Raw genomic sequence first — 24,806 nt, 5'->3', positions numbered from 1 at the left:
ACCATTTCCAATGGGACCATTTCGTGGGTCACCATTCCTTCATTAGTCGAGATGGGCTCTCCATCTACGACCATTAACGGGTATGGTTCAGTTTTCAATTGCGTCTTGAAACCTTGCGTGTCTGCTACTTTCTTTGTCATAAAGTTGCCCGTCGCTCCTGAGTCAATCATTGCTCGGAGGTGTCACTCGCCGGTGGCCTACCATCGAGGACTCCTAGTTTTTTGACTCGTCCGAGGAGGGATAGTATTCATCCGCTTCCAATGGAGGTCCTGGGGGAGATCGTCTCCCTGTCTCTGCTGTGTCGTTCAGCAGGTGTGGATATCTTTCGTATACCTGTTCGCTTTTGATAGGCAAGTCCCCTTCAGACTGGCTTCGCCTGAGGGCGTGAACTTGCTCTGCGTCTCTGAAGTGTATCCGGGGCGAGGATCGGGGAAACAACTGATTCTGGTGTTTTTTTTTCCAGTGGAGCTTGCAGTCATCTTCGCTGCAATACTCCCAGTAGACATACGCATGCCAGGGATGATCAGTCTCTGTTGCGTCTGTCGTTGATAGTTCCCGCTGTCCTCTCACCCATGCACTATCTTCCCTCGGAGGCGTGGAGAACGTGTCTAGTTGCTCCATGGCTCTCCTTTCGATGCATGGAGTGGGTCTCGCATTTTCCCGTTGGAGCATATCTCTGGCTTTCTTGTCGTACTTCTCCAGGGCTCTCCTGCGGTCCTGGTAGTAAAGTTCGACGCTTTTCATATTCTTCAGTTTAGCCATATGCTCGACATCCTTCTCCAGTTCTTCCGCTTCTTGGGCTTCCAACTTAGCTACGTCTGGGGACGTGCCAAGCAGCCTGCGGGTATTCGTTAGTTGGTCGTAGTATCTCCAGAGGTCACCCTTGCAGTCGTCCACCTTGCACTCTAACGGAAGTCCCTGTAACAGGTTCCCGTAGATGCCCTTAAGCGTGGGGATTCTCCTCTGGCCGCTGGGCTTGTCTCGTTCGGACCTAATCTTCGCGTGGGCGTGTTTTGCCATGCGTCTTACTACGCTCTTGCACCGTGGACTCATTGGTTCCGTAGGTGCGAGCTCATCGAAGGTTCCCTGTTCCGAGACGGTGAACGATTCCGCCTCCGACCCTTCGTCTGAGCTCTCGTCTTCTGGGGTGCTTTCGCCGTTTATTCCCCAGTCCTGTTTGCTCACAAACGTTGCATTCAACTGTCCTGTCCAGGTGGCATTGAGTTGTTTGCCGACTTTGCATCCGCTGTTCCCTTTCTTTGGCTGTCTGCAGTCTGTATCTGAGCCGAGATATTGGTACTTCGTGGAAAGAATTGAGGATATTTGGCCTTGGCTAAGTTGGCGACCTTGAGCTTGAGTGGCATACCAGATAAGTGCAGGCTGAGTTCACTTAAGGGGATATGAAGAGCTTGGAGACTGGGGAGTATTCTCTGTGCATGTAGGGCCTGACAGCCAGCTCTCTTGAGTAATAGAGGGGGACAGGTGTTATTATTCGTAGCTATCCAACAATTGTATTAGTGTGATATGCGCGCCAACCTTCATAGGTTTATCGATACGCTTCGCATTTTGCGGCGTATTAATGTGCTACTGACCGTGTGTGTGTGGGTGTGTGGAAGGGCTTTCATTAATGTGGGGTCTTGGTCCATGATGATAATTTGTGGTATTCTTGGTGTGTCTATATAAGCTCGATGAGGTTGTAAAGTGCCCTGTCACGAGCCACGGTCTAGATGACCCAAATAGAAAAGTGGCCTGTCTCGTCTGAAACACACAGACAGTGTGGTCTGGCCGTTCAGAATACCTGGCTTAGCTGGTACTTATGAGGCCTTATGGATTAAAAAATTTAGAAGAGGAGAGAAGTTGGGAACAATTACTGGTATGTTGGGATGGGTAGAGAATATGGGGATCCGCACCCAAAATCATGTGGTTTTCTCTATCACAAGCAGGATGTACGTACAGTACAGTATGTACAGTAACGTGGTTGTACACCGAGTCGTGAATGTCACCGAGTCGTGAAACTTTTTTATACCCACCACTGTAAGGTATAATTAAACAACCACAACATGTATTAAAACTAAAACTATTCAGAATCTGATGAGCTAAGTACTTCTATGACCTCCTGACAAGTTTGTGCATTATGGCCAGCCCCCCCGCAAGTGCCACAATGTCGTACACCTGGTTGCCCCTCATTCCTACCAACCCCTCCAGAGCGCTTCTCGCGATTTATTTGCTCCGTAACTGCCCTTTGGGACAAATCATCATGTGCATCCCCTACAGAAAGTGCACACCCTTGACGGACACGAGACTTTTTAGCCCTCCGGCGTTTGCTAAGAGCTTCGTTTGCTGCTCGAAGGGTGCGGACTTCAGCTGACAATAAAGTTATTTCATGTGCCAAAATCTCTGTCCCTTTAGCTAATGCAGTAACAGTAGCAAAAATGGGGGTTGGCGAGCTTCCTTGGTGCCGTGCAATGTGATTTTTAACTAGAGTAGTCTGTGAGAGAGCATCTATTGGGTTGCGAGGCGTTTGAGAAACCCAAGGATCAGCGTCTATAGAGGGGGGTCCTGTAGGTGTAGGAGTCCGCAACTTGACGTCTAGCTTTGAAATGATTACTTGCGGATCAAAGGGCACTAAACCAGCTCCGCGAAATCCAGCTTTGGCGTTTTGAGTTGTTATTGACTGGTTATAAGCTGCGTGGAAAGCTATAAAAAACTCAACCTTTGTAATATGGTTTATATGAGCCTTAATAAAGGTCTCAATTTGACGCCCATACATGCGTTTAAGAACACTAAAGCACCCAACATCAAGTGGCTGAGTTAGGTGAGACGAGTGAGGAGGTAGACAGAGAGTTATGATGTTGTTTGCTTTGCAATATTCCTGAAACGCAGCTGATTCGTGACTTTCATGCCCGTCTAAAACCAACATCCGATATGGTCCTTTTGCACGACTGCAAGTATGTTTATCGAAATGATGAAGCCATTCTAGACCTGTCTCGTTGTTGGTCCATCCATTGCTTGTTGGTTTAATTACCCAATTGTGAGGAAGGCCGCCTTCAGTATACCAACTTGAAAGGTGACATTTCCCTTGAACTACTAAAAACGGAGGGATACTCCCGCTTCAGCATTCACACAAACAATTGCTGTAGCCCATTCCCGATTGCCAGGCTGAACTGCCTTGCCTCTGCCACGTCGATCGGTGCGCGTAACAACTAAAGCTGAGCTAATAACGCCCATCATGAAGCCCGTCTCGTCAAAGTTGTAGAAATCGCAGTCTTGGATGCCGTACTTTGCTCTCATGTTCTGCACAAGTTGAAACCACGCTCCAATAAGCTCAGGATCTTCGCACAAGGCTCTTTGAAAGTCAGAAACGCGATTAAAACGCGTCTTTAACTCGGGGCGGCGTTGTATAAATCGATATGCCCACCGCGTCCCAACGTGCTTTCCCCCATGCGATTCAAGGATATAATTTGCCATATCCTCCACACTAGCAGGCCGAGGTGCAAATCCTTTTGCATCCATATCCAATATATTTCGAATAATCACTTCCTCTTCTAGCTCAGTCAATTTATGACTATTGGCTTTGGTTTCGCGTCAAGAAGGTCGGCCGGCCATTCTATCAGTAAGCGTAGAATAAGGCACTTTATATAGTATTGCTGCAGACCTGCGATTAAGCTATTTACATGTTTGAAGAGCCTCAATAGCTAGAATGATTCGCGCTTCTTGGGTTTGGATTTCCATTGGTAGTTGTGGAGGAAACGCGTGTTGAAGTTCGTAGGTAGCTAAGTAGGGAAAAGTTCACGACTCGGTGACATTCACGACTCGGTGTACAACCACGTTATATAGAAATATAAAAATCAATTGAATTATTTGACTATCTAAATAGGCTACGTAGTTACTGTATATAGGATATTCCTGGAGGGTGGCCGAATATCCTACATGTAGGTCTTGACCAGCTCTTCTGACTGGCTGGGTCAGCTGGCACCACACCAGCTCTCACAGAACGTAGGTGACCCGAGCATCCCCCCAACCTAGGCTGACCCACTCCACTTCCGGCAAAACCTTGGCTGACCCCCATAAATAAATCTTCAACTTCCGACCTTCGACCTTCCGTCAACAACAGCACCAACTCCACCACCTCCGCCACCATGATGGCGTCCATCACGATAATGTATGAATACATTACTAATGGATTGATAATTCTACTAACAACCACAACAGGCAGCCTATAAGGCCTACAAACTCCTTACTGAACGCCCACTCGGAATGAAGCCTTTTCCCCAAGATGTAAGTTCAATTCCAGTTCAACTTCACTTTCAACTTCACACTGAGATTAATACATTACTAATACATTATTAATGCATTAGGACGATGACCTCCTTATTGTTGGAAGCATTATACCTATGCAAATATAAGTCATCCTTTTACAATAAGCATTGTTAAGAACACTGCAGTGCATTGGCTTTGGTGGCTGAAGTCGTTTATGGCAATATTGGACCTATAATGCATTTATAATGCATTAATAATGCATTAAGAACACATTACCGAAGAACACACATTATTACACATAGCATCAACTGCTTCTGGTGTCATTGAGGAAGTACTGATGATATAGGTGACCCCATTTTCGGATGTTTCGGGGTATTCTGGTAAATCTGTTGTATAGTTTACCTTCATTACCCAGGTTGCTTTGTCGCTAACATGCTTGAAATAACTGTGGTTGTTTCGATATTAATGCATTGGTAATGCATTACTAATGCATTAAGTATAACGTGCATGTATAACGAAAGTGCCAAACAAGCGAAAGTGCCAAAATCATGCGGTGACCAACCCCCCCAACTAAATGTTAAATTCCTCCACAACAAAACATGCGCCATAAAAAGGATGAAAGCAAATTAGTGCTAGCTATCCAAGCTATGCAAAGCGACCCAAATTTGCGCCTTCGAGTTGAATGTCCGTATTTGCGGACTCTTGATAGCCCGTCCACGAAATTGGTAGAGACGTTACTGGTACGCGTACAGCTGCGAGTAGGCAGAAGCCCAATCTGCGAGATTTGAATATGAAGCTGGACCGAAATTCCCTCCTTGGGGGGTCATTCTTTCCCCGTTGGCTGGCCGTTCTTTCCTTCCGCACCCGGCGGTTGCCCTTTGCTCTTTCCCTTAGCAGCCAGTCATTCCTTCTTTTGATCTTCTTAATTTTATCCATTAGTCGTAGATAATATGGAACAGTAGTTAAGTGTTGGATACCCATCTGCTTGCACCTTTTCTGAGATACGCTTAAAAATCTCAAAGAACTCTGCAAGAGCATGAAGTAATTCCCATTCTTTCGAAGAAATCTGGATATCACGCATGCTTATATCAAGAGTCTGTGATGCACAAAGGGCTGTGATTGGTGCCTCCATTGACAATGCATTTTGAAGCATATGATATGTTGAGTTCCATCGTACTGGCATATCAATTGTAAGAGTAACAGGCTTGATTCCAGTGGCTATAGCATGAGAACGAAGACTATCCTTCCACCATCGACGATTCCTAAACACATAGATGTGCTTGCAGAGCTTTGTTAAAGTGTTAACAACTTCTTCTTTTTCGGAATAGATAGCATTAATCCAAGTATAAGCTAAACCCTCTTGAACTCGATAGCTCTCAAAGCTCTTCTGATGGTACAGCTTTCATCGTCATAAGAGCTGCTTGAACAGCTAGATTTATAATATGTGCCATACATCGTACATCGCCATCTTTAACAGTAAAGCTCCATGGCTGATTTGTTGTTGTTGGAACATCTGCTGCTCTTGATTCGTATTGGTTGAGCATTGCTGTATTATTTGACGCATTGTCTCTTGTGATAGTAAAGACTCCATGTGTAATTTTGAAATCATCTGTAACTGAGAGTAATTGCTGAGCTAGGTATTCGCCAGAATGAATAGGTTCAAGTAGATTTATCACATCTAGGATTCTTGAATGTTGGACCCAATCTTTTGATATCCAGTGTACGGTAACAGCAGCATGATCTGTTCCATTTATAGCAGTCCAAGCATCAGTCGTAAGTGATAATCGCCCACCTGCTTTAATATGATTATGCAGTTCCAGTTGTAGCTGCCCTCGATGATAGCAAAATTGCCTGTGTAGGTCCCTTTTCAAAGACGTTGAAGAAATACTCAAGACTGAAGGATTGAGGTAATGCACTAGCTGCCGGAATGAGAATTTATCTACCAATCTCATTGGTAGATTATTCATAATGATGAATGCAAGTAACAATTCTCGGAATTTGGTGCCTGACACTGGAGTTGTACCATGAGGATTTGGCTTGAAGAATCTAGACAAAGATGCATGGTTCTGAGGGCGGATATTGTCTTTATTCTGAAGTTTTCGAGTAGATTTTGAAGACGCTTCAAAGATAGTTGGATGCTTTAGTTCAATATGTCTCCATAAATTGCTTGTTGTATTTTGCGATACCGGTTTAGCTTCAGGCATATATGAACAGCCTTCTTGCGTACAAGCATATTGCATCTTATTAGGAGAGCCTCTTAAGATAGTACGAGAATATAGATTCTTTGTAAAAAGAGCAGAATGAGTGACTGGTAGCTGTAGTGTTGCGGTACTGCTTTGTGGTAATGATAGCGAAGACGATGAGAATACTCCATCATTACTGTTATCTTCATAAATAACATGATCGTCAAGATCCTCAGGGGCGTCAGACAACTCGGAATCACTCATAATGATGATAATTGTAATGATTGAATGTATTAAATGTCAATCTAAAAAGCTATATATTGAGGACGACAGTAAGTCCTCACTGCTAGACGCTTGGACATCTTAAACATCGGATCATTCAAATACTTGCCGAATCATGATTCGAATCATCAAGAAATAGCCCGAATCAGATCATGAATCGAATCTGATTTGGGGTGAATCATGCCGAATCACGATTCGCTGCACACTGGTGCACTGGGATATTTATATTATTCTACTCCTAACTGCTGGACAATTCCAAGGATGTTTATGCCCTATAACTAAACTACAAAAATATCCTCTAGCAACCTCTATAATAACATATCAATTTACAAAGAAGAGTGTAGCTAACCGTTGTCGATAGATTCGCGGAATAAATAGGCCGCTCCCTGGGGCAACATGACTCAGTGGCTTAACTACCAGCCTTTCTGAGGAAGGCATGACTGATTGAAGGGAAAGAAGGACCAGATACATACCAGACTGTTAAGCATACATGTATCAACGAAGCTTGTACTGCTGCATTCAACAAATTGGACGACTTTTCCCACTTGCAACAAGCCAACGGTCAAGCCATTCAACAGTTGCAACAATATGTGATCCTCGGTTTAATTTTAGTATATTTGACTTCTATTTGCCTGAAAGCTTTTATAACACAAGCAAAGAACGAGCAAGAGCACAGTTTGCAGCTTGTTATAACAAGTATAAAACACGGGACAATGATATTCGAGCAGAGGAAATGGATGCTATGCTTGATAATGAGGATGAGGATATACCTCAAGAAGTGGACTCCGAGGATGAGATGTTTAAGCATCGAAAGCCTATACTTCAAGAGGTTGAATGGAGACGGTGGCTTAATGAGCCAGGAGTTGATAAGCCTGAGACTAATATCCTTAAATATTGGCAAGCAAAGCAGTATCAGTATCCAATAATTGCACAAATAGCTCGAGACTATTTAGCAATTCCAGCAACATCAGCAGCATCAGAACGGGTCTTTAGCCAAGGAGCTGACATTGTCACAAAGAAAAGGAATAGACTATTGCCTTCAACAATTAGATATTTACTATGTCTACGGGGTTGGGGGATAATTGTCGACGATGAGGATGTCGAAGATGAGGATGTCGAAGATGAGGATGTCGAAGATGAGGATGTCGAAGATGCAAGTGAACATATAGGTTAGGCATAGTTAAATATTTTCCATAGTTTTCAATATTCTATACTCGGTGTTCCACCCACTCGCTTTGCTCATAGGTGGCGACAGCGATCTGTGCACGCGACAGCGATATGTGCATGTACACCGCCACTTTGATACATAATCGTTGGTTCTCAAACCACCGCCTGGAGGCAGTTGGCGAAAGCGAACTGGGACGCGAAAGCGATTGTGGGACACTTCGGGAGCGGACTCACGACGCGACACGACCGACCATGAACATGACCGACAACGAGCACAACTACAACCACAACTATGCCGGTAGTTGAAGTAAATAAAAATGAAGCTCTTTTAAATGCCATTGAATTTTTAAATGAAAACCCAACAGAGAAGAGTGCTACAGTAGCACAGATGTACAGAGTAAACCCAAGTACGCTCCGGACTATACGACTACGACAACGACGCGCATCACCACAACGCACCGCTGTGCCACGCGGAGGCCAGAACAGAGTACTGTCTGATGTACAAGTTACAGCTATACAAAGATACATCCAACGCTCGTACGGAAATGGGTACGGTGCAACTAAGCCTATGGTGTTCAGTGCCATCTGCCAACTACGTGCAGCAGAAACTCCAACACGTGCACCACCATCACAACGGTGGTTCCAGACATGGATTAAGACACAACAACACAACTTCCATACAATAAAAACCCGGCCAATTGAAGCAGCACGGGTTGCATCTCATGAAGTATCAGCTATTAAAGAATGGTTTTATGAATTTAAAGATGTGTGTAATCAACTAGATATTACTGCAGGTGATATCTACAACTTTGATGAAGTTGGAGGTGAACATGTGTTGGTACCATCTGCAGTAAAGGAGGTAAGTTGTTTCTACTTATCTTACTTTATATTATTCTAATATTTATAGCTTTATATACAAGCTCCAGAGAACAGACAAAGTCTTACAGTTATAGAGACAATTTCAGCTGCTGGCATTGCACTTCCACCGTTCCTTATTATACAAGGAAAATTACACATGGAAAGTTGGTACCATGACAATCTACACGGTGATGAGAAAGTTGCAGTATCCGATTCCGGATATACAAACTCTGAGCTTGCAATGGAATATCTACAGCATTTTATTCAACATACACCGTCTATAAGAACGAAATTGTTAATAATGGACTCTCATGTCTCACATGAAGTTCCAGAGTTTATAATACTTGCACATCAACACAATATACACTTACATGTGTTTCCGTCTCATCTTACGCATATTCTACAACCGCTAGATGTTACTGTGTTTGCACAATATAAACATTGGCACCGACGTGCAATTCAACAAGCAATCCGGAATTTTGATACAGATTATAATGTTATATCTTTCTTTAGAGACTTGTCTACTATCCGTAAGCAGACATTTACAAAGGGTAACTGTATCAAGTCTTTTAGAGATGCAGGTATTTGGCCACCTAACTATGAAAAGATTCAAGAGAAGGTTGCTATATATGCAAAACCAGAAGTTTTAGAAACACCACAACGCGCATTTCAAGCAAGTTATGATCTTTCAACATGGAGTCAAACATTTGATAAGATCCTTAGTTCACCGTCACGGCAAAAGTGGGCATCTTCTTATACTGAAATCCAAACTCAGTTAACAGAGGCTGAGCTGTTCCAGTCAGAGCTTGTACAAATTACTACTATTATGACTGAGCAACGACAGCGGGAAGGTTAGAAGTCGGAAATCTATTCAAAAAGGCGGTGCTATTACAGTTGAACATGCACGGCAAAGGATTTATGAGAAGAAGGTAAAGAAGCAACTTTTAGAAGAAGCACGGGAGAAAAGAGAGAGAACACGCATGGTGAACGTTGAGCGTAAGATGCAGCTCCGTGCTGGCATCGATGCACGGAAGGCAGAACGTACACGGAAAAAGGACCTACATGAATTTCAAAAAAGTAACCCAGACACGGAGCCACCAATTGGCTTACGTACAGAAATCATTGACCCGGACGTTACACAGAAGAAACGTGAGGAGGAGGAGGAGGCGGACCGACTGTTAGCCATCGAGGAGAGTGGGTACGTGAACTTTGCAGGCTTGGACTACGACATGATTCACGATGCAAGTGACGGTGGCTGTGATGATCAATCACTGCCTGACAATATTGATCCAAATCTTTTTTAATTATTTAATTCTATAACTTATATATATTTACAGCATTGTTACGTTGTCAGTCGTGTTCATGGTCGGTCGTGTCGCGTCGCGAGTCCGCTCCCGAAGTGTCCCACAATCGCTTTCGCGTCCCAGTTCGCTTTCGCCAACCGCCTCCAGGCGGTGGTTTGAGAACCAACGATTAGATGAAATAATAATATTTGTCGTAACAACAACCCTCTACGATGCCTTTGAATAGCGATCCAAGTCGAGCTAAATTCCTCAAACACCTCTTTCTTTTGTGCCTGCTTTCTATGCGTATTTAAAGTCTTCGTATGAATCGAGTGGAATTCAGGGTGTGCCTTAAGGAAGTGTTGTAACCACCGTTGCGATGGGATCGTACGATCGGGTCGCAAGTCTGCAACAGCCCATAAAACCATTGATCGGTTTGCAGGGACCCCACGCTTAAGTTGGTCATATATAAATTGACAAACTGCAGTATCTTGTTCTTGAGATAAAACTCGGTTTTGACCCCCGCGGGGAAGGAGAGGGGTAGTAATGTGTCGTCGGAGTGTCTCACGGTTGACATTAAACTTGCGGGCAACCCAAGTAATTGTATAAGTATCTGGTTGTTTCAATATATATGACCAACTTAAGCGTGGGGTCCCTGCAAACCGATCAATGGTTTTACGGGCTGTTGCAGACTTGCGACCCGATCGTACGATCCCATCGCAACGGTGGTTACAACACTTCCTTAAGGCACACCCTGAATTCCACTCGATTCATACGAAGACTTTAAATACGCATAGAAAGCAGGCACAAAAGAAAGAGGTGTTTGAGGAATTTAGCTCGACTTGGATCGCTATTCAAAGGCATCGTAGAGGGTTGTTGTTACGACAAATATTATTATTACATCTATGTATCAAAGTGGCGGTGTACATGCACATATCGCTGTCGCGTGCACAGATCGCTGTCGCCACCTACGAGCGAAGCGAGTGGGTGGAACACCGAGTACACTCTATTTAAGCCTCAAAGATTCGAATCATGACTCGAATTAGATTCGAGTCATGATTCGGCGAATACCTCAAAAATATGAATGAATCACCAAATTGCCGAATCGTATTCGGGAGGTGATTCGCCGCACACTGCAGTGCACAAATGTTTTAAAAATGAATAAATAAATAGCTGGCATTTAAATTAGACTAAGTTATGTGAACAATGTAACCACAATATTTCATGAAGAACAATAATTTAACAACGGCTACGTAGATTACCTTCTCATGATTAACAGTTTTGTATTCCAAAGCCATCATATCAAAATGTATTTATCGTTCCTTCCGTCCCTGGAATCCTACTCTTGGAAGTAGTGACGTCGGCGCTTGTAATCTTATCGGGCGCCGCTAAAAATATATGGTTTTGACAGGCCCTTCCCCAAAGCTCCAGCGCAAACCTAAGCACCTACGACCTTTCGCCCATCAATTCCTTCGTACGGGCTCAACCAACATGATGCAGCCTCTCCGCCATCTCCAACGCGCCTCTGTGCGTCCTAGCATCCATGAAATCGCCCGCTCGATCCTCTCCCCCAGCTCCCGCTGTTACTCTACCCGCCGCCCCGCGACCTCCCTCCCTACCCCACGAGCATTATCGTCACCTTCGCGCTCTCTATCCACCACACCAGTCTCAATGCATAAACCGCCATCCCGCGACCGCGGACCAGTTAGCGAAGAGAGCACACAGACCGACTTCTCCAACCTCGACGTCCTCGGCGGCACACCCGTGCCCAGCACCGCAATCGACGCGTGTCTCTGGGACGGGTTCCACCTTAATAACGGAGTGAAGATTACGAATGGGGCTGGCGTACTTCTGGTGAATGGGGAGGTGTTTTCATGGAAGCCGTGGAATGCTAATAGGGCAGAGGGAGAGGAGAACAAGAGACTGGCAAATGATAAAGGACTGTGGGAGGTTGGGGACGAGAGTTGGGGAGTTCTGGGAATGGTGTGGCCGAAACCTGGTGAGTTACCTCGAGGCTTGTGTTGTCTGAATGAGCCTGGTGCTTGGAGTTATGATGGGTGACTGACATGCCATAGACCTGTTGATCCTAGGATTGGGACCGAATATGATGCCGCTGAGTCCGGCGACGAGGAAGGCGATTAATTCACTGGGAATCCAGGTTGAGATACAAGATACGAGGAATGCGGCTGCACAGTATAACCTACTGGCCACCGAAAGAGGCCTGGGCAGTGTGGCAGCCGCTTTAGTGCCGCTAGGGTGGAGAGATGGTGTTGGTGCTGTGTCCGGGAAGGCGACCGCTGCGAAGCGTTGAATAGGAAGTCCGACCGTAAGATACGTGAACATCTCCGCTGTGGAATATATGGGATACCGTGTAAAATTTATTGAACCTCTAATATATCACTTTTCAAGTCATTGTATTGTCATGGGCCAAGGGAAAAGGCCCGAAAGAAAATACTGCTCCTGCTTCAACCTCCATAAATATGAGCTGCTTGAAAACCTTTACTAACGAATGCAGATGCCACGCCTAACCATTTTCACACCTTTCGAGCCCACAAGAGATCCCCAAATTTTCTACCAGCTATGGCATCCCATCTCGAACAACAACACCCCCCCTATCTCCACCCAACGCCAATCCTCTTCCCCCAAGCCGCATCCTCTGTTCCACATCCATATCTCCTCGCATATAGGGACCCCATATCATTCGAACACTCTACCAGCCCACAGCACTCCCCAACCCTCTGCTGCCTGATATTATTCCTACTCGGCAAGCACTGCCTCGGCATCTCGAATGGGACCTGATGGGCGTACGGTGAGGTGTAATAGAGAGGGTCGTTGATGCGCTGGAGCTGTGTGTAGAGGTCGTAGCAGTTGCTGCCGGCCCAGAGAGAGGTGTGGCCGCAAAGGTAGTGCAGTAGGTGATAGTTGCACATTGTAAGCCGTGTTTGAGCTTTCAGTGTGCTAAAGCTGTATTGGCGCCCTTGATATCAACCTGACCCCGCTCCTAACAGAGAGTATAGACGAACTCTGTATGGAATTACACTTCTAGAGCAGATCTTGCAAGCATCCAGAGCTATATTGAAAATCTATTTTCAAGCATTAATCGTGCTTTAGTCTTGGAGGGAGGGCGCACTTCCAAAACCCAAGTCAGACCAGCAGCAAAGCCTCGATTCATATGGCATTTCACCAAGGGCCGCGTGTCATCTGGACTCCAAGCCTGAAATACTCCCATCTGCTTCATAGCAAAAAAAGTACGATATGACTCCTTACACAATCATTTCCTGTTTGAAATCACTTTTGCGTTCCATATCCCTCTAAAATTGTTTCGCCTCCCCGCCCAAACCTCTTGCTGGTACCAACCAGGCAACCTTCTGGGGCGATTGCCATGGCATAGTCATACAATTGTATGGTGCTCAGAGGTTGTTTGGTACTGAGGCTGACCTGCGGAGGCAAACCAGGGGGACAGAATAAGCTTACGGGAACATTGGGATTGTATGGCGGAAAAAAGCAGAGAAAAGACAGGCTTGTGTCCTAGAAAATGAGTTATAAAGACGTGGGATCAAACTACTACGTGGTCCACAATGAGTTACTACGGGTTCGTGAAACTCTGGGATGGTTTGTGAGAAGTTTGATGGGTCTTGCACCTATTGCGATCACGTGCCCGGGCACTGTGGTGATAAAGTGTTGAGCACATATTTGGAGTTTGACGACTTGATTAACTATGGGTGATATATACCGGTAGCAGTATACAATCTACGCTGTACAGCGTACTACTAGGAACGCAGTTCCAACATAAAGTTTGGTGTTATCTGTTGTAGAAGCGGCCCCCGCCATACCCCCACGGGCTCGTAGAACCAAGCTCAGCGGCAGGACGGGCGTGGGCTTGAGCAATTCCAGCGTCAAACGGAGTGCCCATCTTGGCCTACAAATAGGTAGCGTAGGCCCCGTAGATAGCTCTTTAATCCAGTCTATTCCTACTGCCTATTACTGCCTACTGTAGTATACTATAATTATTCCTATTCCAGTGAAGCGTTACTGTACGCACCCAAAAGTGAGAACTCAGTTTGGCTGTGAGATATTACCCGATTACCAGCCAAGATCACGAGTTCCTCAACGGGCGTACGGCCGCATTTGCAATAGGTTATGAGCCCGGATGCCATCAGGAGTTATATTATATTATACTACATATATATAACGTGGTTTATCAGTACGTCGGACATATCAGTACCTCGGACACTTTTCCCGAATTTCCTACCCTCTAACTTAACAACGCGTTTTTTTCCACCTTTTATTATGTCAGTGATTACCCAAGAAGCAAAAATCATTCTAGATATCGAGGCTATCCGAACACCAAAAAATCTAAGTCAGGACTAGAAGAACCAGTCGTACGACCCTGGAAAAGCCCTTTAACTGTCTTAGTCTGGAGCTCTAATTGAGCAGCGTTATGAGGTGTTTCAGGTACCCAACGGTCCTGCTCAGAAGAAATAGCCACGGGCGGAGTTGGTGTCCGTAACTGAGTATTTAGCTTCTCGAGTACCTGTGTAGGGTTGTATGGAACTAAACCTGTAGCTGCGAACCCATTACGGACTGTATTAACAGTCATAGACTCCTCACGGGCTGAAATGTAAGCCATAAGGAAATCTGGTTTGTCGATATGGTTGACCCCAGCCCGCATATATTCCTCAATTTGTTGTCTGTACGATCGCTTTAAAACTGCAAAACAGCTAACATCTAGTGGCTGTAAAAGATGTGACGAATGCGGTGGCATACAGAGCGTAATAATCAAGTGCTCTGAGCAGAATAAGTCGAACTCTGGAGTAGAATTGCTTCCGTGTCCGTCAATGATAATAAGTCAGTATACCCTTTTCGTACGGTCCTTTGTATGCTTCTGAAAGACGTCCGTAAGCCAGGTAAGGCCTAGAGAGTCGTCCGTCCACCCTTTATTACTACTCCAATTGTCCAATCCAAAGGTAAGGTATCTGTATACCAAGTTGATATGTGAACCTTACCCTGAAAAATAACCATTGGCGGTAGGCTCCATCCGTACGACGATATTGACTCGATAACTGTAACCCATTCGCGATTCCCTGGCTGTACGCAAAGTGGCCTGCCAGCTCTTTCAGAACCCGTAACAACCTTTGCATTGTAATAACCCCCATTTGAAATCCAATCTCGTCAAAGTTATATATATCCTCCTCTTGGATCCCATATTTAGCAATTGTATTTTGTACAAGCCAAAACCAGTTCCGAATAATCGTAGGATCTTCGCATTTTGCCCGCTGAAGTCGTATTTACGGGTATATTTGGATTGTAGGGAGTCATGTCGTCGTACAAAGTTATAAACCCAGCGCTGGCCAACTGTAAGCACATTGTCTTGAACCGCATCTGACCGTTTTTGAAGTAGTAGATTTGCCATTTGTCATATAGAAGTAGCTCAAAGTGGTAGGCCTCGTTTCTCCATAGATAATATCCATTGAACGAGTGTTAACTCTTCTAGATCCGTGAGCTTTGTGTTTGTAGGCCGTAAATCGCGTCGCGAGGGCCATCCTTTAACGCGTGATCGTAATGTCAATTCAGGGATATCGTACGTGTTTGCAGCACCCCTAATACTTGTAAAATGGCCATTTTTGTAGGCCTGGAGTGCTAGAGTCATCTGACCCTCTTTGCGGATCGGTTGGAGGTCAATTAGTGGAGGCATATTGATTTTAAGGAATATAGGTCGTAGAATTGGTGGGGAGTGCGCAGCTCGCATGCATGCGCAGCTCGCTTGTCAAGTACGTTATATGCTTTATAAATAATCATGATTATGATTACGACTACATAATCATGATTATAATTGATTTTCTAACCCTGACTTGTAGGTTTGAGGAGGAGATTTCTAAGTTTGCTCTTGAGTTTGATAGCAAACTGACTGCAACGAATGTCAGTATGACAATGAGCTAGGGACCTAGATCCCTAAAGAGAAGCCCCTGAGTTTTTTAGGGTCTTAGCTACATCTGCCTAGCTGACAGATTTCGGCCCTATAGAGGTAGCTGCTAGTAAGGGCTGGCTTCTAAGGCAGGTAGGGGTGTAGTTAGAAGTTTCTGCTATAGAGAGACAGTGAGAAAGCTAACTACCTTGTTGTAGAGGTCGTGAGTGAAAGTGCAATGCTCTAAGAGCTTGTAAGAGGACACAAACTTGTCTACTGTGCTAGCGAAATCATACATAACTATACGCTATATCCTAGAGTCCCTTTTAATGGCATTAAGTTGGCCACTAATGGCTGCTGTTGCTTTGTGACTGTTAGGCGTGCTTTCACCTAAGCTAAGGTGTGGAGGAGGCATAGTATTGGTACTAAGTGTCTTCTGCTGTCTCTTAGAAGTGCAGTTGAGGTTAGATGGTGATTGTGGTTCCTAGGGGCGAGTAAAAGTGCTGTCTTAGGGGCCTAGATCTGGCCGTTAGGGAGTTGAGGCCTCCATCACCACCTAGGGGTGCTCGAAAGGAGCAGAAATGGATGTAGATGGGAGTTATAATGCGTAATTGACTAGAAGTAGAGCCCTTAGGGTCTAGGGGGAAAAGTTGTGAGCAATTTGTCAATTTGAGAAAATAGTTGTAGGTGAGCCGGAGCCTGATGCGAAAATGTGAATTTAAGCTAATCTCAAAAGTAGGATATAATACGGATTGTAGTCTGTAACTCGACTACATGAAGAAAGTCTGCTCTGTTAAACACCAGCGCTTTCGGAGGATCCCTACAACCTCACGTCCCGTTGATAAGATAAATGCCCAGAGCATTAGAAAGTACTGATAAAGCAGTCAAACCTTGAATAAATCATGTCGTCCGAAGATATACCAGCAGCTAACATGTTCAGTAGACATAACCCAGTGAAACATTATTCCAACTACCCCTCTTTTCCCACCGCTAAAGCACCAACATTCTCTATCTTCTACCAACTTAATGCAACGAACGAAGAGTTAGCATTTAGATAATTAATACTTAATACCCGAAGTTGTAACTATAAACATTACCCTATTAGCTAAATAGGTTTGGAAACGCAACGTTGTTCATGCTAGCAAGCTAGATCGGGCGTCTGCCGTGCGCAGGAAATATTCTTCCTCCAATTATCCAGAACCATAGCTAGAATCATAGCCAGAAAGTAGGCACAGCTAATCGCTATCACAGGGAGATGCAAATTAATTATAGCAACGTATGTCATCCATTTCCGTCCGCGCTTCATGAAGACGACATTAGCGTAAGCTATGGAGTGGAAAGGCTGCGCAAAGCAGCAAACCGGCCTCGACCCCCTCTGTTTTAGCCACTCCCACCTCCTCGCATCCACCTACCGCCGCGCCATCCCCCGCTCCAACGACCCCCCCTCCACCCCCGCCGCCAAGCCAGCAAACTCGACGCCGAATCTCCTCCGCCTCCTACTCCACCCACGCCGCCGCGGAAACCGACTCGCATCGCTCCTCCGGCCCGCCTGCCTGCCCAGCGCCGCACGCCCCGGGAAAGCACATCACGCACGCGCCGCTAGTCCTGCCATCGGCGTGTCGCGCTCGTCGTCGCCAGCAGAAGCGCAGTGGACTTGGGACACCGAGTAGGGCGCGTGTTGTGTCAAATTCGCCGCTGAGGGCGTCGGAGGCTGCTGGTGCGGCGTCGATGTTCCGTGAGGATGGGGCTGCGTGGGAGGCCATGGGGAGTGCGAGTCAGTCTGCTGCGTGGGATTTTTGACGCGGAGGGTGGTGGATACTGGGAGCTTTGCGCCGAGGACAGGGCCCCCCCCCAAATCTTTTCGGATAACGTGCAAGAACCATGAACATAAACACAGAAGAAAAAAAGATACTAATATTACCCTATCCTATCCCTATCCCCATTCAAACAACGCACACAGTTAAACAAAAATGCATATAGCATACTCCCAAAAAAAAACCCCACAACTAAAGCTCCTGTCATTACCCCTCTTCCATTTTCGAACCCCCCATTTCCAACAAAAAAAAATAGACTATGTACCATCCCCCTCACACACTCTCTCTCTCTCGCCTCACAGCAACCCCATCCCCAAAACCACACACCCCGCCACCAGCGCCGACAGCACGCTATACGTCGGCCCCCCAACGGCACTACTCAGATTAGCCTGCAGCCCCTGCGAAAAGCCCGTCGTCGTGCTATCCGCGCCATCCACCGCCGTCCCCGACCCATCCTGCCCATCCCCATGCGACGTCGTCGATCCATTCTCATCTGGATGCCCATCGGTCCCCGGCCCCGCCCCATCCATGCCCGGCATAACCGCCACGCCCGAGCTCGCGGACGGGTCGGCGCTGCTCCCCGCTTTGGGGTAGTTGGCGTTCATGTCCGTGCCGGTGCCGAGGAGGGACTTGAGGACGGTGGGCTTGTCGCCGTCGACGACGGTGTCGTTAGTGCCTAGCTTGTTATTGTAGGTGTACGAGGTCCGCTTGTTAGTGCCGGGGGCGGTGTTGGCATTGAAGCACTCGATGCTCACGCTCTCGAATTGGGCGTAGTAGTACCCGTTGGACTGGATGTCGGGGCCGGCCCAGTCGATCACGCCGCCGGCCCAGTCGATGGTGCCTTTGGCGTTGGAGGCGAGGCCGCCGGGCCAGATGGAGATTTGCACGCGCGCGGGGGTCTGGGGGAAGGCCCATTGGTTGGAGGTTGAGTTCCAGGTGTCCTTGCGGAGCTTGGTGCGGCCGACTTGGCCGTCGACGAGCCAGGTGATGGAGTCGGGCGTCCAACGGATCTCGTACTCGTGGTAGTTGTTGAAGGTGTCAGAGAGGGAGATGTTGCCTCCTTCTTTGTCTGGTGGGGGTTAGGATTAGGTCGAGTGTGGTGGGTTATGTCGGAGACTTACAGTTCGTGATACCCTGGTAATAATAATTCGTCTGCGCCGTCTTGAGATCAACACCAACATACTCATAATCAATCTCATCCTTAACATCCGACAGCAGAATAAACGCCGTCACCACCCCCTTCCCCCTCCCCGTCTTAAACCTCGCCTTCACATTCCCATACCACATATACCTCGACGTCGCGAGCACCGTGCCCACCGTACTCGGCGCCATCGTCAGCAGCAGCGAATTCTTGTACGGCACCGCGTGCCCATCCATCACCCAGTCCGTCTTGGACGGGTCGCCCAGGTACTTGGTTTTCGAGGTGATCCCCGTCATGTCCTTGAATGCGTATGTCTTGTCCTGGCACACCGGCGCCGGCACGCACGAGTCGAGGACGAAGGAGGAGAGGGGGTCGCAGCCGCCGAGGCAGTAGGCGCCCTTGCCGCACTCGCCGTATTCTGTGGGTGGCCAGTCAGTCATGGTTGGGTTATTCCGGGAAGTAAGTAAGAAGACTTGCGGGAGCAGCAGGGCTGGGATTCGGGGCAGTGGTTATCCAGATCGCACTTCGTCGCGGCGTGCACGGTAGCGATGGCCGCGAAGGCGGCGAGGAGGAGTGAGGAGCGGACCATGATGTATTATGTCGTAGAGTTCCGCGGCGATTAGTTGTATATATATGTATGTATGAGAAAAGTGTCGCTTCGTCCCTCGCAAAATCGAATTCGGAAGCAGTCCAATTTATCCGTCGTCAAAAACCGGTCCTCAGAGACGTCGAGCAGCAAACGGAGTCCCTTGACCCTTGAGATATATGTGAACCCCCAACCAGCTTCGAACGCGAAATGTAGTGTTCGCGTTTTCGTGTCCTGGTCGTCGGTCTTCAGTTCCCTTTCAGTCTTCTTCCTATCCCGTATCCCTCACTTTTTACACCTCTCTCTTCTCACGGAAATCCAAAAATTACGGCCGTATAAAACGGACAAGGCACTAACGAGTGTCGAGCCACAAACGAGCGTACTGGCAGATTAGTATATATAAAAACGAGAGACGCTGGCGACGAAGCCGGTGAGATTTCTCGTCGTCGTCGGGTATTGTGGGATGGAGAAAAGGAAGAGGAGAGGAGAGGTAACTTAGTGGGTAATCCGTAATCCGGTAAACCGTGCACGTGCACGCTGGGTCGCGTTAGTTAGTAGCACGAGAATAGTTAATTTGCGCAGAGACGTGATACCAAGGGAGGTGCATGTGATGAGAAGGCTTGGGGGGCTTGGGGCGTACCTTCTACCTCTTCTCATCTCATCTCAGCTCCCTCCCCAAGTCTGAAGTCTGCCTTACCAAAGAAAGAATCCCATTCCTCCCCCATCGCGTGTGTAACTCTTCACTTTCCCCTTGCCCTCACCGCCGTCATGCACCCATTTTACAATCCTTCCTCGCTAAATTAAACATAACACGCCCCCTGTAGCGCCTCCGTACTAAAAGGACCCTTCGTCTCTACCCCCAACCCCCCCCACATCTTGACATTCGACAGCCGAATCGTCCAACCAGCGCTCAGCGGTCGCCCCGTTTCTTGTTCCGCCCTAAAAATGTAAAAAATGGCAATCGACCGGCCGCCCGCTGTAATTCCGACAATTTTTTACCGTTAACTTACTGGTGTTTTGCAGACAAGATGCCATAAGACAACACCCACCGACGACGACAGACAAAGACACCATGCCCGCCCACCTGCACAACAGCCTTGCATACATGCAGGTCATCCCAACTCCCCAAGACACACGATCGTCGGGTTGGTAGTTGGTAGTTGGTAGTTGTAGTTGGTATGGGTAGTTGTCGTGGGTAGTGGGTAGTTGTCGTGGGTAGTGGGTAGTTGGTAGTTGGTAGTTGTAGTGGGTAGTGAGTAGTTGTCGTGGGTAGTGGGTAGTGGGTAGTGGGTTGTTGTGCTCTGTAAAAGTAAAAGGGCGTCGTAGTAAACGTAGTTAGTTAGTAAACACACCAGTACTGTACTGTACTGTACCTCCACCCGCGGCTAGTGCTGTGGTATGGGTGGTAGTAGTAGTAGTAGTCCGTGTACACTGCGTTACAGCGCTGGTACAAAGCTAGTGCGCGTGAGGTACTGGGGAGTTACTCGGAGGAGGAGGGCCGGGGGGAAGTTTACAATAGCTGTACTCCGTACTAACGCTGCTGTACGTACTTGCGGCGGTTGATCGACGCCGTCCAAGCTTCTCTGATAGCTCGAGAGGAGCTTGGGGATGTATAGAGGGGGAGAGATGTGATTGAGGGACCCTCCATGGCGATGGGGTGTACCCCGCCATCGACCACGACGGCTTGGTTCAACATCAATCTCCAACTTGACGAAAATGCGTGTTGACGCCGAGATCCCCAGGTAGGAGGACTTCACGACACTTCGTATGGAAGGCGTGAATGGCAGGCAGGACTTGTCCATAGCGGCTTTCCAACTACCAAAATTATTAAATTTCACCCAGATTAAAACGAAGGGAAAATAAATAAATCACATCATTAAAAAGCCCACCACCGCCATCATCAGAAAATAAAGGTTCATCAAAAAATTAGGCACACAGGAGGGTTAGTAAAAAGAGCTTCTCTCAAAAGAAGAAAGTTTCGTTTTCTCAAAATCCTCCCATTTGCATTCCGCATTTCCCTTATCAAAATATCCCTCATTCCCCCACCACCATTCAGCCACCCAACCTATCCCTAACCACCCAACAAACTCAAATCGTTCCAACAAGAAGTATAAAAGAATCCCCCTTCCCTTCCTTTCCCCCCATCAATTCTGCCTGCCTTCCTCAATTCCTCCATCCACCTAACGAACTAACTGCCAACACGAAGACGCAAATAACGAAAACAAGTCAAATAAAAAAGATCTCCCTCCCTCCCTTCCATCCCATCCTCCCCCATTTTTGCAAAGTTGTTGTTGTCGTCGTTCCCCAAAAAAATGAAAAGGGGTGAGAAAAAAAAATTGAACAATGGAATAATAGAAAAAACCAAATTTCCGGCGCCGAGAATAACAATTTCCGAGTAAAAAGGTGTGACGTGTGTGTTTGTGAATCGAGGGGTCCAAGTCGAAAGAAGAAAAATGATTCGATTACAACGGGATGGTCCTTTTGATACGCGGGGGATGAAAAAGGGGGCGTGGCTTTGGAGGGCGTGGGCGAGATGGTGTGTGTATATATAGCGTCCGACGGAGGGGAAATTAAGTCTTGTTCCCGAAATGCTCCTTGGCGTATTGCTCGCATGCCTGGATGGGTATGTTAGTTTCTGGTTCTCGCTCTCCCGCTCGTGATGCGGGGTATTGAGGGGTGTGAAGAGTGAAGTGACATCCACAGAGACAAACATACCTTTGCAGGCTTCCCGACCTTCTGTCCGATGACCTTCCACTTGTTGGTCTCGTATTCCTTGATTGCGTTCAAGAGCGCGGCGCTCTGCTATTAAGTCAGCGCCAGGGTTACGTGCGAGTGGGGGGATATGGGCATCTACCTCGTCCTCGGCAAACTCCGCATAATGCATGTCCTGTAACGACGTCAGTTCTGGGGGTTCTCAAAAACACACGCTCCCGGGAGCGTGCAGGGCAAACGGGTGGAGGACAAACCTTGTACCAATGCTTCTTGACACTGCCCTCTGTCCGGCTGGGGAAGGTCTGTGAAACGGAGTCAGCCACATATATCAGAAAAACCGCCAATTGCTCGCCACGGCGCAGGAAATCCGTACCTTTGCAATCTCAGCCCAGCTGTTGCCCGCCTCACGCATGTTCTTGAGGCGCTGCTCCTCGGCGGCGGTCCAGGGGGTGTTGGTGCGGCTCTTCTTGGCCGGGGGCTGCATGGGCGCCGGGACGGCGTTCATGGGCGACTGTTCCTCCATGACCGCGGTGGGCGGGGGCTGGAGGGGCATGTTGGGGCTCTGCTGCGGCGGGATGAGCGGGGCCTGGAGGCGGCGCTTGCGGGCGGCCGAGGCGGACAGGTGCTCAGGCGGGGGGAGGAGCTGCTGGTGCTGCTGGGCCTGTTGTTGCTGTTGCTGCTGCTGTTGTTGCTGCTGCTGCTGCTGTTGCTGATATGGGTTGCCCATGCCCTGGGGCTGCGGGTAGCCCATCTGACCCGTCGGGTCGAAGTCCATACGCTTCGACATGGAGTGGCTGTAGGCGTCCGGTATGGTGTATTGGGGAAGTATCGGGTAGGTGTGTTGAGGTACACCGGACGTGCGGTGAGGCCGCGTCGGTGTCTGGCGCGCGAGGTTTGGTTGAGTCTATACAAACACATCGTGTAAGTACATTGAATACCAAATACCAGATGCCACATACCATCTGCCATATGGCGAGGTACAAAGGTACCAGGCCATAAGGTGAGGTCAATGGGGGAGGGTGAGGATGAGGAGGGAAGGTACGACGGGTACTTACGATTTCGTGTTGGCGATGTTTGGAGGATGCGTTATTCGGCAGAGCCAAGCCGATGTTGCTCATTTCTCTCTATTGTTTCTGTTACCATCCGAGTTTGAAAGAAGGAAGAGTTTGATGTTTTGTCAAACGCGACAGTCGGCCGAGTCAATTGTGAGCGGGTCTTTGTGACTGAAGCTGGAGTGAGTTGCGTCGCTTTGCGTCGACTTTCACTCTCTTGTATGGCAAAAGAGCGACGCGACTGCAGCAACGAGGAGGCACAGCGTGTGGGGGAGGGGCTGGAAGGTGAAGTGCAGAATGAATATGAGGAAAGGCACGTACGGTTGTTAAAGGTGAAATGGAGGTACTTGACCGGTTATAAAGATGGAAAAGAGGCCAAAGGTCACTTTGGCGCGTGGTGGTGGTTGAGTGACAAGGAGTGAGTTGTTAAGTGCAAGAGGTTGTCGTTGGTAGAGCGCGTCGAGTGAGGAGAGTGAGGAGAGTGAGTAGAGCGAGTAGAGTGAGTAGAGTGAGTAGAGTGAGTAAGAGTGAGTAGAGAGGTATAGTAGGTAGTAGTAGTAGTAGAATAGTAGGAAGTAAAGAAGTAGAGGATGTAGAGATGTAGAGTTTGTAGAGTTGCAGGAGCGAGGTATAGTGGTGGTATATTTGGGTGGATCAGGTGGTACTGTGTCGGAGGGGAGTACAGCAAGTTCAGGGCCTGTATGTTATGTTGGTGTAGTGGTGGCTGAGGTGGTGTAGTAGTTGTATCTGTATTCGGGGGTTGGTAGGTGGTGAAATGGAGATGCCTGTATAGAACGGATGGATGACGACTTCTGGAGCTTTGAGGCAAGCTTAGAAGGGTAGAAGGATAGAAGGGATGATGGAACGAAGATGAATTAATCCGTGGCTGGTGGATTGTAGATGATTGATTGATGCGAAGAGTTGCAAGTATTGGATTGTATGGATGGAAGTATGAGCAAGGTCAAGAAAGGTAGAGCAGAGTAGAAGGTGCACTAGAGCCAAAGGAAGGTAGTAGGAATTGGGACTAGTGGGAGAAATGGATTGGGGCGGGGGGAAAGGGATGTGTGGAAAAGGAAGAAAAGAGTCCATGGTACGGAAGTACGGAGGTGTACGGGGGGTACATGTTGTTGGGACCGGGTAGCACGAAGAGGGCAGGGTTAGAGGAGGGTTGTCGGAAGTAGAGGTACACACGGCAAGGGGTGTGTGGTGGTAGTGGTGGCTCTCCCCCGATGGACCGGCGGATGGGATGGCGGAACTCAGTCTGTTGATGGACGGCTCGGCGACTCGGTCTCGGCAAAGCGAAAGAAAGGCAAAAAAAATCCCCAAACCAGGCGGGGCGGGCGCTAGTGCAGTGGGTGTCTTCCCTTCTTCCCTCTTCCCTCTCTTCTTCCCTCTCTTCTTCCCTCTTCCCTCTCTATCCTTCCGTCCTTGCACACCATAACTTACACCATACACCATATTCTACACGCATACTCTACTCTGCTGCCACACTGGTCTACTCTACTCACCACACACACAAAGTACCACCACACACACAAAGTACCTCACCGTACCACACCAAGC

The 24,806-nt window shown here is 47.6% G+C and overlaps 4 protein-coding genes across 4 annotated transcripts; 2 read left to right on the top strand and 2 right to left on the bottom strand.

The window, feature by feature from the left end:
* Positions 1-11,286: 11,286 nt before the first annotated feature.
* Positions 11,287-13,013, top strand: VC83_05714 (uncharacterized protein). Its single transcript, XM_024469329.1, has 2 exons — positions 11,287-12,032; positions 12,109-13,013. Exons 1-2 carry the CDS (start codon positions 11,432-11,434, stop codon positions 12,342-12,344), a joined length of 837 nt encoding a protein of 278 aa, XP_024322885.1. The 5' UTR covers positions 11,287-11,431; the 3' UTR covers positions 12,345-13,013.
* Positions 13,014-17,266: 4,253 nt separating this feature from the next.
* Positions 17,267-17,608, top strand: VC83_05713 (uncharacterized protein; the record flags this gene model as incomplete). The annotated part of the gene is made up of 1 exon (XM_024469328.1): positions 17,267-17,608. The coding sequence occupies one exon, from the start codon at positions 17,267-17,269 to the stop codon at positions 17,606-17,608; it is 342 nt and encodes a 113-aa protein (XP_024322880.1).
* A 440-nt stretch (positions 17,609-18,048) lies between these two features.
* VC83_05712 (uncharacterized protein) lies at positions 18,049-20,262 on the bottom strand (the record flags this gene model as incomplete). Its single annotated transcript, XM_024469327.1, has 3 exons — positions 20,120-20,262; positions 18,874-20,016; positions 18,049-18,821 (listed from the first exon to the last, which is right to left on the bottom strand). Exons 2-3 carry the CDS (start codon positions 19,331-19,333, stop codon positions 18,049-18,051), a joined length of 1,233 nt encoding a protein of 410 aa, XP_024322879.1. The 5' UTR covers positions 19,334-20,016; positions 20,120-20,262.
* Positions 20,263-21,078: 816 nt separating this feature from the next.
* Positions 21,079-24,200, bottom strand: VC83_05711 (uncharacterized protein). Its single transcript, XM_024469326.1, has 7 exons — positions 23,565-24,200; positions 23,247-23,315; positions 22,565-23,095; positions 22,446-22,493; positions 22,334-22,366; positions 22,195-22,278; positions 21,079-22,094 (listed from the first exon to the last, which is right to left on the bottom strand). The coding sequence occupies exons 2-7, from the start codon at positions 23,307-23,309 to the stop codon at positions 22,050-22,052; spliced, it is 804 nt and encodes a 267-aa protein (XP_024322882.1). The 5' UTR covers positions 23,310-23,315; positions 23,565-24,200; the 3' UTR covers positions 21,079-22,049.
* Between the last annotated feature and the right edge of the window lie 606 nt (positions 24,201-24,806).

The sequence above is a fragment of the Pseudogymnoascus destructans genome, assembly GCF_001641265.1.
Source record: "Pseudogymnoascus destructans isolate 20631-21 unplaced genomic scaffold scaffold_14, whole genome shotgun sequence".
Lineage (NCBI taxonomy): Eukaryota > Fungi > Ascomycota > Leotiomycetes > Thelebolales > Thelebolaceae > Pseudogymnoascus > Pseudogymnoascus destructans.
The sequence above is the reverse complement of the archived record's forward strand: the minus strand, read 5'-3'. Positions and strand labels throughout refer to the sequence as shown.